Source organism: Excalfactoria chinensis, chromosome 2 (assembly GCF_039878825.1).
Source record: "Excalfactoria chinensis isolate bCotChi1 chromosome 2, bCotChi1.hap2, whole genome shotgun sequence".
NCBI classification, from domain to species: domain Eukaryota; kingdom Metazoa; phylum Chordata; class Aves; order Galliformes; family Phasianidae; genus Excalfactoria; species Excalfactoria chinensis.
The window spans coordinates 110,167,416-110,180,696 of NC_092826.1; the positions used below are offsets into that span (position 1 = coordinate 110,167,416).

The following is a 13,281-nucleotide window of genomic DNA, read 5'->3' on the forward strand; positions in this document are numbered from 1 at the left end:
AATGTGAGGAAAGTTTGCATGTTGAATTCTTATATGTCAATCAGTTACAATCTGTTGGCTTCAGACCTGCTGTATTTTAATAGCAGGCGTGAGTTGTCAAGGAAATAGTGCTTGATTCAATTTTTGTGAACATAATTTGATATGAGCAGACTTCTGGTTTCAGCACTTCTGTCTTTTTTGTAGCTGCTTTTCTAACCCAAACTGTGTGTCTTGATGATACGACGGTAAAATTTGAAATATGGGATACAGCTGGGCAAGAGCGGTATCACAGTTTAGCACCTATGTACTACAGAGGAGCACAAGCAGCTATAGTTGTATACGACATTACAAATGAGGTAAGTACAATGGAAGAGGGAGTTACGGGGATTCTTAGTGGTCTCGTATCTGCCATTTTTTATATGTAACTGTCTCATGTGTATCTGTATCAGTTCATCACTTAATGTTGGGCTGTGTGATATTAATTTGTGCCTGGAATCTTTTCTTACCAAGAGACCCGTTATTGTGTTATTTATATTAAAAATTAATCAAATAAACAAACTAGAGAAAGCAAATGCCTTTGCTGAGTTTTTTCCAAACCCACATTTATACCAGTTCATCTGAATTGAAATGTTACTCACCGTGTTACTGGTGACAAATAATTTCAAGTGGTGAAAGATGTTGCGTTCATGTGTTATTGTTGCAAAATAAAAGGCAGGGATTAAAGGCAGCATAATCTACTGATGCTGTAACATTGTTTTGATTTCATTTCGTTTGAACTTGCATCAGAGAAGCTTTGTATGCTTTTGGTAAAAATGACACTTAAAATACAAAACCTCCAAAAAACCCAGCATACCTCGACTGTAACAGTGGTCAGTAATTAGAAATGTTGAGAATTCTTGTTTATGAATAAACTTGATTCTTCTAGAGGAGAAAATAAATTTCCAGTTTTCTCTCAAATGTTTCTCTTCTTAGTCTTCATAAATCTTTGTATCTTCATTTACTTTCTCAGCATTGTCATGACTAACAACGTCTGAAAATTAGGGTAGGAATGTGTCATCTAGAAAGCTCTGAGTGCATCTTTGGACAAAAGTAGCAGCCCTGCTTTAATGGACATTTTTGCTTGAAGTATAGATAACAGAGATTGGGATAATTGGTGAGTGCAAAAGGATGGTAAAGACTCAACTTGCATCATTTTGCAATCATTAACAGGAGTCCTTTGCCAGAGCGAAAAATTGGGTCAAAGAACTTCAGCGTCAAGCAAGTCCTAACATTGTAATAGCTTTAGCAGGAAACAAAGCTGATCTAGCTAACAAAAGAGCTGTGGATTTCCAGGTATGTACATAACTTATTTAATAGAAATAGCTTTTTTTTTTTTTTTTTTGGAGGAGGAGAAGGCATGTAAGTAGGCCTACATGCATAGACCAGGTGGTTGTCAAGGAGGTCATGCTGTTAAATATAAACCTCAAGTGAGAGTAATTCTAGATGCTGCTGAAAAATCTGTTTTTGTACAAATGATATATGGCAATAAACTTTAGTAATTAAGTTTGAGGAATAACTAATTTATTTGCATATCTTTTGGGCTAATTGAATTTCTGTTCTATGATATGATCTCTTCCTCTCTTCCACTCAGAATTATCTGTAATTACAGTGTTAGTGGAAGCAATAGAATGATCTGCACTGAATTTGTTCCTAAGCTCTCTGATGTGTCCACAGGGAAAGTCTGAGAATCTTATGATACACAGGTGATTGTATCATAGTGCTCAGCAGTGTTCAGCTTTTAATTGTGCTGTTCATGGCATTGTCTTTGTTTATGTTGATACGCATGTGCTCTTCTGTTACACTTATCTTCTTGAAAACATTGATTAAACTTAGTTATCAGAAAATGACTTCCAAAACAAATGAAATTCACTACAGATGTTCTCATCCATGCAGCACTGATTGATCTTAAGAAAATGAATTCAAATACATATTTATTCATTAGTAATTAATTATGTTACTGTTTTCATCTATGTCACTGTGTTGGTTACTGCTGTGTATGGTAATGAATGCTTTTATAACTTTAGAAGTCAGTCTTTGAAGATTAGGAGCTTTAGGTATTTTTCAACCTAAATTCAACATTGTCAAGAAGTTTTATTCTTTCATGTCAATTGCAACATAAAAACTACCACAGAAAAATCAGGCGTTCTGTGGAAAACTTGCAGTATGTGACAAATCCTGTGTATCTGTATAGATAAAAAAATCAAATTTAAGAATACTGCATACACTTATTTTTTTCCATTAGTTTTGTTTCTTATAGTTATAAGTTCTTAGCATTTTTTTGTTGTTATCTTCACTTTTTTGCAAACAACTATCAGACCCATTTGAGTTTAAGTACTCATTAATGTGTTATTTCTGTTGCTGTTACATAGGTCTTAGCACATGTTACTTAATTGAATATTAAGCTAGACTGCAGTTTTTCTTTGTTTCATCATACGTATAGTTTGGTTATATGCAGATTTCTGTTGGATTCAAAGGCAGTTATATAATCTGAAGATACCAGGGATTCATAGCTGAACTGGCTAACAGGAGGTGGCAAAAATAGGAAACAAAAATATTTGAGATGTGTATTTCAGATGGGAATTCAGACTAGTAAGGAGATCATATGACAAGACATTAGATTTTCCTAATTAGCTTTATTATCCTGACAAAAATCTGCTATTCTAAAACTTCTGATCAGTCTGCCTTAGTGGATGAAAGATTGAGTAAGGATGAAAGGTACTTCTTCATAGAAGTGATAATAGGGCTTTTTGGTACTTGAAGGGGCTTTCTATTGCTTATTCTTGCTATTACAGCTAGAGACTTGTGGTAGGATTGACCTTCTAATATTTACTGTTTAGTTTTGTATTAGGTTTGATCTGGAAAATTACTTTTTTAAGACAAATAAGGATTTCAAGATTGCATTTCTTTTACCTGCCTGATGGAGTTACAACTTCCCAATAGCCAACAAGTAACACACAGTCATGAGTGTTTCAGCAAACCTTTTTTGAAAATGGAATAGAAATTCTTCCTTAGTAGTAGTAAGAGTATAGTGTGTAATGAAGTGATGCTTTTACTTTTTTAAGAGTTGACTAATGCAGTATTTTCTTTCAGGAAGCACAAGCTTATGCAGATGATAACAGTTTGTTGTTCATGGAGACGTCTGCCAAAACATCTATGAACGTAAATGAAATATTTATGGCAATTGGTGAGTTGATGAGGGGGAGCAGAGGAGAGGCAGAGAATTGAATACAATTGTTTTCTCGAGATTCATGTAATCAGAAGCATCCTAACTAACTAACAAGCTCTTCCAGATTTTACATAAATCATTTTTCTTTCTGTGGCACTGAAGTTTCCTTAGGCCCCTTTGACTCCTTTATGATGTTCAGATAAACTTATTTGAAGCATATTTTCACAGGTCTTTTGTCAAGCATTTAGAGCTTGGATTAATTTGTAGTAGCTGAACGAGCTTAGATTAATTGGAATTCTGTCAGCAAGTTTCATGTAACTGCCTTTTTGTTGTGGTCAATGGTACTACTTCAAGTTGAAGCAAAATTAGGCTGTAGTTGCTGTTATGTATTTAAAAACAAAAAAAACCCTTCCTGTGGTGTAGTTAACCATTAAAAGTTTTACATAGTTTCACAGAGTTTTACATTTCTTCAACAAGTCCAAAATATATTTTAAGATTAGCACGCTAATACAAGAATGTAAATAAAAATGTAGAAATTAGTGACTCTTAACTTTACGCTTTTTGCAACACATCTGCTACTGCATTGAGTAGGTGCAAAAGTTATAATAATGTACTTATAATACAATCATAATTGAAGTTGGAAACATCAAAATAGGAGACGACAGTGACTTGTTTTAAAGATGTCAGGAATATTGATTTTAGTCTAATCAGCGTATTTGCTAAATACTGTTTATAGTTAAAATTGTTTGAATTCCAAGTGCCACAACGTAAGATGCAAAGGGTGTGCCAAGAATGAGCATATGTGTTTGAATTCAAAGTCTGAGTACAAGTGAAGGGTACTTTGTGTGAAAAGTGAATTTACTAATGTATTTTTAGAGCTGACACTACTTAGGAATTTCTTAAAAGTTGACAACACATAATAGAAAGTTGAAATTGCTAACAGCCTTGTTAGTCATCTTCCCTTGATGGATTTAACATACTTCATTACTAAAAAGAAAAAGAGGAGAAGGAAAGTGGGCTCTTTTAGGTGGGTTACTTGCCCTATTTAATTACCTTAAATTAGAGTAGTCGCACTGTTAATAGGAGGAAACAGTGTAGTGTCAAATAACTGTATTAATCTGTTTCTCATGTTGCACTGTGGTGACCTCTTTTGCTTTCAAAATAAATTGTTTGTAAAGAGCCCTTACCTTTTTCTTTGCAAACCAGTAAAGTAGAAGGTAACCTAATGCAGTTCAAACTTCCAGCAAATGCAAATTGAATTATGGCTATAGCAACATTTTACAGCAAGTACTCTTCTTATATTAACTGTAATCATGCAGGTGAGGGGGTTTACAGAAACATATTTTTGTCATAAATGCTGGAGGTAGCACTGCATTTAATGATACAGAAATGCTCAATTATAATCCTCTTAGCAGGGCTGCTTTGCAGCTTCAAAAATATTTTTTTTTTTTACCGTCATGATGCAAATTGCATCTTTAAAAGAAATGTGAAAAACGAGTCTTGAAATTCTGTTGGGATTTTGGTAATTTATTATATGAAGAGTAATTCTTACCTGTCCCTGCTTTTAATGAAGCATACGCAATAAACGTGACAAAAAGTATGTACTTAGTACCTGGGTATTTTAGTCTTCCAGGTTCCTAGGCTGTGTGCGTATTCTTTGGTTGAAATGGGTGAAATTCAAACTTAGCATTGCATCAGAACAAGATTTGTGCAGCACTGAGCTTAGAATAGCCTTTTGCACAACATGGGTTCATTTCTGTGGAACCATATGTAAGTGTGATCTTCCAAAAATGTGAGTAAAGTCAAAAATGAGGACACGGAAAGGAGTGGATGCAACTACAACTGCTTCTGAATTAACTGCCTTAGAGCTTGTTCAAGTCTTCCAGTTACTGAAAAAAAATAAATAATACTCATTTCCAATATCTGTAATCTCAAGCAACAGTGCTTTGAAGATGGTTTGCTGACTCTGTCTCCTTATGCTGTCTTTGCAGCATAGTGTCATAAGAACTCTTGGTTCTGTTAACCGAGTTAATTATTTTCATGTGCTAATTTTCTTATTGCTGCCGGTAACCAATAAGTCATTCTTGAAAACATTGGCTGACATTATAGTTCTGGAATCAAAGTGTGCAGCCAGAAAGTAGAACAGGAATGGTGGTTGGGTCCCGATAACATGAACAAGACAGCCCCGTGAAAGTCCTCTGAAATAGAGCTTTCTCTCTGTCAGAAAATTACTCCAAGGAATTGCTACTGAGAAAGGTAGTGCTTGTCACCTGTGTTTTCCTTGTCTGATTGAGAGTTATCCTCGAGCTACAAGGGTGACAAAAGTTAGCACAGTAAATTGATTTATGAGAACTGGGCATAAGATGCATCTTTGATGGTTGGAGGGAAGGAAACGGAGGGGTTTGATCTTGGGCTGAGGACCATTTCTTAAGTTATTTTGCAGTGTTTACTCTGCGTAGTTATCTGGGCAGTAGATTGACCCATTTCTGTCTGTCCTGTCCTCTTTCATTCTTTCTGTATCTTTTACCCTCAACATTCTTATCTTACACTATTCTGTGTAGATGAATTCCTGCAAGAGCTGTCACTTTGCAACATAGCACAGCATGCCTAGGCAGTTACTTTTTACTGCTCAAGATACTAATGCATTTTGCTCTTGAATCTTAGATGTGATTGTTAATCATTAAGAAGTGTCTTAACTTCTATTACCAACACACTGAATTGAATTAGACTTTAAAATGATTACATGGATTTGTTTATAGAGTAACAAAGTGCCGTCTGTTTGTGTACTCAGATGATTTAATCTCACTACAAAATTTAACCTCTTTTTTGTTGTTGTTCATTTTATAGCAAAAAAATTGCCAAAGAATGAACCACAGAATACAGGAGCCAACTCTGCCAGAGGGAGAGGAGTAGACCTTACTGAACCCACACAACCACCCAAGAGTCAATGCTGTAGTAACTAAAACATCAATTGCTTTAAACTGTTCTGAATATTCTTCTGCTTCCTAACTGTTAATAACCATGGAATTGGAGTGCTTAACCTGGCCCAGTACAACTTCCAAACAGCGAAGAGACTTACAATAATAGTCAAGTTTATGATACAGAATTTCCTTTTGACCTAAAATTTTAACGTGCATGTATCCACCGCTGTCTGTAATGTTTCAGCATAGAGGAGTGATGGAAGCGGAATAGACTTCCTGCAGTTGAAAGGTTTCAAAAATGGCTTTCCATTAGGGATATAGGAGACCTACTTTCCATGGACCTAATTGGCCAGTTCCTGTTGCTTCAATACTGATTACTCTTACAGTGAATAGAATTTGAACTTTTCATAATTCTCAGTTGTGCTTTAAAAGAGTTTTAGAAACAGGGTCTAAAAATCAAACTCTTTCACAGTATTGATGCAACCAGTTGTTTCTGCAGGTATCTACTGTTTAGTTATACATTCCATAGTTTAATAACTTAATCCCAAATACTACTTGCATTAACAATTTTAAGAACTCCGTGCTTGCAGGAAAGTGGATTTTTAGTTGGTACACTGTATGTAAATTATATCAACCCAATTAGTTATCTAAAGAGAATAGGATAAATCAAGTTTAACTTCATTTCTGATCTGTTCAGAAGGTACAAACCAGTCAATTCATCTTTACAATATAGGATATTTTTCCTTTACAAACTGTAAGAGCTCTTCAAGTAAAACCACAACAAACTTGGTGTCTGTGACTTTTTCTTGGTTTTGATCATTGCTGGCCATTACAGTTTGTTTTTCCCCTGAGGAAAAAAAATATATAGTGCACTAACTATTACGGACGTTCAACTTGATTTTAAATTTGGATATTAATGTACTGTAAATAGGTACTCTGCATTGTAGTCTACATTTGTTTAATACTTTCTGTAATATTTAAGAGTTGCTTAAAGGTATACAGAATGTACAGTTACTTAAAGCTAACTTTTTTCCTCTCTAATCAAAGGGGGTTTTAAGTTCTTCCTTTATGGCTAGAACAGTAATAAATGATGCTCCTGTATCTGTAACATAAGTACTGCTGTCTGTCAATAATGAACTTTGCAACTTTGTTTTCCAAAGTACATTTTATTTTGACCTGTCCAGTATATTGCACTAATTCTTAGTTATTTTCATTATATGAAATCTACCAAGTGTGTCAGAAGAGATGAATTAGTCTATTTAAATGTTGAACTGATAGCAGAAACTTACTCGTGCAGATTTTTAATTTGCAGTAATCTGGGTTTAGCAAGGCAAATGACAGTTCACCAGTGTTTAGTTTTATATTGAGGTGCTCAGGTTTGAATAAAGTGGTTAAAAAAAACAAGTTTGTGATTACTGTTTCTTATTGTGACTTTCAGAAGTGTTTATTTCATTTGAACAGTTTGAGAGTACGTGTCTGATTTGCTATATGGGTCAGCATTTAAGGCGATTGCAAGTAACTTCATGACACGGCTAAATATAAGCTTGTGCTGTGTGTTCTGCGGAACTCCATTTGTTACATGATAACTTTTAAATGTTGAGTTAGTTGGGTAACTTATCACATCCGTTTAGAAGTACAATCAAAATAGTGATGTTATCTCTTGAACCTGCATCTAATGCAGCCTTTACCAATTGTTCACTGATGTAGCTTGCTGCATTGTCATAGAGTGCCTTGGAAGCGACCCCACCTTTTCCTGCAATTTGTGATTCACAACTGGACAGGTATGTTTTTGTGTCCTCTTCAAAACACGTAGGTGGCTTACAACCTGCTGACAATGTAGTTTTCAGCATTTGCTGGCCAGTATAACCTACAGGCTTGTCACATGATATCTTGGAATCTGTTTTTTCAGCCAGTTGTGGATCTGAGTCATAAACAGATAGATGTGCTTTTGTACAATTTTGAGTCTGTTTCATGTCTTTAGACCCTTTTGTCGGTATATTTGGCAGCTGTTTATGGATGTAACTTGGACTAGCTGTTTGGGTAATGTCTGTTTCTTCTGGTGCTGTGGTTTGTGAATGTGGCTGAGAACTGTTATGTAGATAAATGTTTCTGTCCTCTGACTGTTCCAGTTCTTCAGAGCTGACTTGTATGCTAAAAAGAGATTGTTTTATCCCTCTTTTCTCCAGACCTATCTCATCATTACTGAAAAGTGTTGGTTCTGAATCAGCTTGATCTTTGTGGTCATCAGTTTCCTTAAGAACAACTCCATTTTCACTCTGCAAATAGCTCATCTTAGAACATTTTGGCTCTCCATGTGTAGGGCCACCTTTTAATTCAGGGAGAAAAATCTCCATGCTGGAGTCCAGCATCTCTGTTTCGACTTGCTGATAATTCATAGTCTTTGGGTCACTTAACTCTTCTTCAGAGAGAGGTATCAAATACTGGCAGTTATACAGAGAAGCCTCATTTTGTTGAATCCATTCATGCATTCTCAGATAATGAGTGAATGTTGTTAGTGTTAATGCACATACTTCATTGTAATCCAAAACCTCCCAAAGCCCGTTAGAAGCTAAAATAAGAAATTGACAAGAATCATCTATTGGGACAGAGATGCTATGAGGTACAGGTATAACAGATCTTTTTAGTATGGGATCTCCATGATATCCAAGACCTCTTGTAGTTCCAAGGTGACCCTCTACTAATCCATCTGGTTCATTAGTGCTGATGTTTCCACCATTCTGAAGTATGCGTTTTTTCTCCCTTACGTTAGAAGTGCTGTGCTCCTCTGAGAGGCGATAACTCTTGCCATTTTTACATAGAACTGCATGTGTGTTACCTAAAAGTAAAATAAAGATTTTGAACTATAGCAAACTGATTTTTTTTTTTCTTACACTGCAGTAATATCAGTGATCAGCTCTTTGCTAAAGATTGGGGGAGGGAAAAAAAAACAACAAAACAACATAGTTCAATTTTTACTATTGCAGGCAGCAATATGACTGTAAATTAATCCAGCTCCATTTTACTGTAAGATTTTGTGGATTTTTTTTTTCCTGTCCCACTACTCAGAAGACTGTTCTAGAGTCTTGTTTTCTTTTTTTCTGACTGCAGCTAAACTTTTGTGAGGAATCTGTGACGTTTCAAATTGACCTAACATGCAGTCTGATAGAAATGCTGCAGTTGAAGCTCCTACTTGAGTACATAAGGATGGTGTCAAGTACTCTACTTCTCATGTACTTTTCTAGGAGAGAGTGTGATCTCAAAACATTGTGGCTGAATTAACCCATCAGAACGCAAGTTCAGGCTTTTTAAAACACTCTATTTTTCGGCTACTAGATAATTTAATTTGGACATTATTTAGGATTTACAGTTCACTAACATGATGCCCTAAGTCTATTCTTTGGGTAAGGAACTCAAGGGAGTAGGATTTTTTGCAGTCACTAGGCTACTTTCTTTCCTTTAGTAGAAATAGGTGCTTTCTTTCACATAAATGTATTGAAATCCAGAGGGTGAGAGTGGAGAAATTATTAAAAATCGCATCGCTCCAGGTGATCAGCCTTGTCAGACCTGAATCCAGGGTATAAAGGAAAGCATCTCTGAAACAAGGTGTGCAGTGTTTGAGATCCCCTGCAGCTACACTGAGAGGAGGCAGTTTTTGTGTTGAGGAGAGTCTTTGTCTGATCTTTTGACATAAGAACAAAAACTGATGTGCTAAAGACAAATTGAGTGGGATTGTAGCTTTCCAGATACTAAGTTGGCCATGGTGCATTCTTTTGCATTTTGCATTTTCTGACTAGAGGAGGGCGTGAAAACTGTTTATAAGCAATGCTTATATGGTTGCATTTCTTGGCTAGTATTAGCATTGTCTACTGTAGGGAATAGCTCCAAGTGTAGTCCCCTGTGAAGGTAGATTTGTCTAGGTGATTTGTAGTATCAAACCAAAGAATACATCTCTTATTAGTTACAGAATGTAAATGCCTTATGTTATTTGCTTCTTGCTCCCTCCTCTGTAGTCTTGATTTCTGTGGAGAACAACTGATTGTCTGAAACTCGTTTGATCCCTCAGAGTAAGACCCCCACTGAAAGTCTAACAATGAGCGTAATGTAACCCATGTGAAAAAATTTCTCTGCTAGGGAGTAAAATCTTGTTTGCTTTTGGGTGCAGGTTTGGCTGCAATCTAGAGACAGAGCAGAAGAGCCAACAAGAACCAGGTGACCTATTAGAGTGAGACAAAATCCAGCAAACAGTGCTGCTGTCTTCTACTCTGCCTGCAAGAACACAGCCCTGGAGGGAAAATTATTTGTTGTGAAAATCTTTTTTTTTTTTTTCTTTGTTGATGGAAGTTAATGTGTTGTTTTAAATGTATATTTAGAAGTTGTTCAAATGCAAGGACTTGAATCGTAAAAGGCTTGAAGTATCTCTGATCAACTTGACTTACAGAGCTTGAGCTTATAGTATCTGTAATTGAAGCCAGCATAAAACATCATCCGGGAGGAAAGGATGCAGGCAGGTAATTAGAACCAGAAAATATAAGTTGGGTAAATTATCTACTATATTTTCTTACATTCATCCTATGCCTCAAGCTGATTGTGATAAAAAGTATTTTCTTCCCCAGTATAGTGAAAACAGTTGCAGTTATTGAATCTGAGAACACTGACCTTTATGTATATTGCTTCTATATACCTTTGTACACATGACTGTATCTCTTTCAAGAATAATGTGATCTGTTGCAAAACTAACAGTTTTGATACCAGTAATAGTTAAGCTCTGGTGGCTGGAAAACTGCTTTATTGAAGATAAAGCATGGATATAGTTACAAGTGTTGGGAGAATAGTCAGGAAAGGTGGGTAGAGCACAGTAACGTCTTTCATTGTCATTGTGTGTTCAGGTTGGCTTATAAAATCCTCAGAGCTGCAAGGAATTGCATATTATTACTATAATCATTTTTAAATCTTGGATGAATCGGATACCAATGTGAAATTTAATATTTTTGCCTCTTAAAGAAATGAAGTATCTTAAAAGACCATCTCTTTCCTTCTTATTTCTGACCTTGATTAATTGCGATCAAATTTCAGAGGAAGAAATATGAAGAAGTCAAAAAAGTTTCTGAAGATATTTATTGAGGAGGAGAAAGTACCCCTGTTGATAGAAAATTAGTATTAGTGTGCTTCCTGATAATGATCCTTGAGAATGAGATGAGAGTATTAGTGCCGGGTGTCTAAATCAAGCAGAGACTGGAATATACTTGAGACTGTAGACAGCACTTCATTTGAAACTATTCATCAAGCACCTTTCTTTAAAAAAAAAATATTTATAATATATATATATATATTTTATATATATATATATTTATTTTATATATATATATATATAATCTGCTTGTGTATTTCTTTGTGGCAAAGCATCTTCTGTCATGTGTATACAAGAAATTAACTGAAGAGTCTCCATGTCGGTAGATGTAGTGACTAGTATTGTAAAGGACTGTATGAACTTTAGCGTGCTGCCTGCAGCAAGGCTGGGAGGAGAGGCATTAGGAATATAACAGCATTTCTTATTGTAATTAATAATTTTCTACATAATGAAAAGGTGGCCTCTGTGTGGAAGAAGGACCGAATAGATTTGACAACAGTAGATCACTGATTTCTGTTTCTGAAGTTGATCAGATGGCTAAAGAGAAGAAGATATCTTTAAATGTGTTTCTTTGACACTAGGGATTTATCAGATCTAGAATGTTTATTTTTGTGTCCTAAAATGATTGATACCTTAAGCTTCCTGTTGATTTTTAAATCAATAGTTACTACTTTTACACAGGTCACTTGCATATGAACAGAATGCTGCCCAGCTGTATGTCTCATGTTAGTAATCTTACTGCCTTAGTTCAAATACTATATTGAGGGTTCTCATCCAATGAGCCTGATATTATTCCTTGATGCTGTTGTCAATTACAGTTTCCTTCACATTGACAAGTTAAAGCAATAATGGTTTTTTATCTCCAAATATTTACTGCCAGCAAACTTGTAAATTAACTTATTTTTCTTACTGGGTAGAGAGGAAAAAAATCCAGTGTGAAGCGTACGTACCTATGTTAGCAATGTGCAGGAGCCCAGCAACATCCTCAGTTGTCCTGGTTAATGAACTTTGCATGCTGTTTTCTAAGTGTTTTCTTTCTTCAGTGTCATCCATATTTTCACTGGGGAGTCTTTCCATCAAACACGTTACAGCTGAGCAGCCACTCCATCGAGCTCTAGAAACCTCATTCCTTCCTAGCTGTAAAAGTCTGTCCATTCTCCAGAAGGCCTTGGCATATGCTTTGTGAATCCATTCATAAGCATTTGTCTTATCGGTCTTGTTCTCCTGTCTGTCAGAGAAAATCCTCTCTTTTTCCCTGTAGTCTTCTGTTATTACTGTGGCAAAAGAGTCTAGAATTTGCTGTTCCTCCTTGGCCATTCTGTATGAGGGATCTGTTTGAGCAAGCTGGTCAAGAAATAAAAGTGGAAGCTCTGCTGCAACTGTTTCTGCAGCTGTCATGCCGTGGTGCCCATCAATTAGTCCGATAAAGCAGGTATCTGACCTGCTTCCATAGTTGTCCACTACAAAATATCTGTCTTCCATGTCTCTCTGCCACGTGGAATTTTTATCTTGGCAAATTGATAATGCTTTTATTGAAGAGCTTTTTACATTCTTGAGAATGTTAACACTGTTTGTATTGTCAGGATGGCAGTATGATGTAGAAGCATGACCATCCATAAGAAATTCAAATGATTCATTGATCTTCTGCCGATGTCTTTCAGAATTCTTAGGAAGCTTGGTCACTTCTGAAATGAGCGTCTGTCTCTGAGCTAAAAGGGTTTCATTATCCACCGTCATTTGCGAGCTATCATAGCCCAACAAAGTTAGGGCTTTGTGGGTTTTTTTGTGGTTAAAAAAACAGTGTGGGTATATTGCTTGTTGACACACCGAGCAGAGAACTGGAATGCCTATGGCATCTGCATTCTCTGGTGCCATCATGATCCTCTCCAGATGATCTTTCTCGTCTCTGCAGGTTTCATCATAGGGTAGTCTTGCTTTGTCCTGTGATTTTTTCATTCCACGTCATTCTATAAAGGAATTTAATGTGCTATGAATTTTCACTTCAGTATTTGATAAGTACTACATCACTGGGTAATAGGTGACCTGTG

At 35.9% G+C, this 13,281-nt stretch overlaps 2 protein-coding genes across 3 annotated transcripts in view; one reads left to right on the forward strand and one right to left on the reverse strand.

Moving 5' to 3' along the window:
* Window positions 1-8,970, forward strand: part of RAB5A (RAB5A, member RAS oncogene family) — an 18,254-nt gene extending 9,284 nt beyond the window's left edge. For both annotated transcript variants that reach the window (XM_072328963.1, XM_072328964.1), the window contains exons 3-6: window positions 184-335; window positions 1,189-1,311; window positions 3,109-3,202; window positions 6,032-8,970. In XM_072328963.1, the coding sequence (XP_072185064.1) occupies window positions 184-335; window positions 1,189-1,311; window positions 3,109-3,202; window positions 6,032-6,147 (485 nt within the window). In that variant the 3' untranslated portion in view covers window positions 6,148-8,970. The remainder of the gene's footprint in view (window positions 1-183; window positions 336-1,188; window positions 1,312-3,108; window positions 3,203-6,031) is intronic.
* On the reverse strand, window positions 7,707-13,199 carry PP2D1 (protein phosphatase 2C like domain containing 1). Its single transcript, XM_072328961.1, is given in 4 exon segments — window positions 7,707-8,071; window positions 8,120-8,941; window positions 12,184-13,183; window positions 13,185-13,199. Coding segments are annotated over 4 exon segments (2,202 nt in total).
* Between the last annotated feature and the right edge of the window lie 82 nt (window positions 13,200-13,281).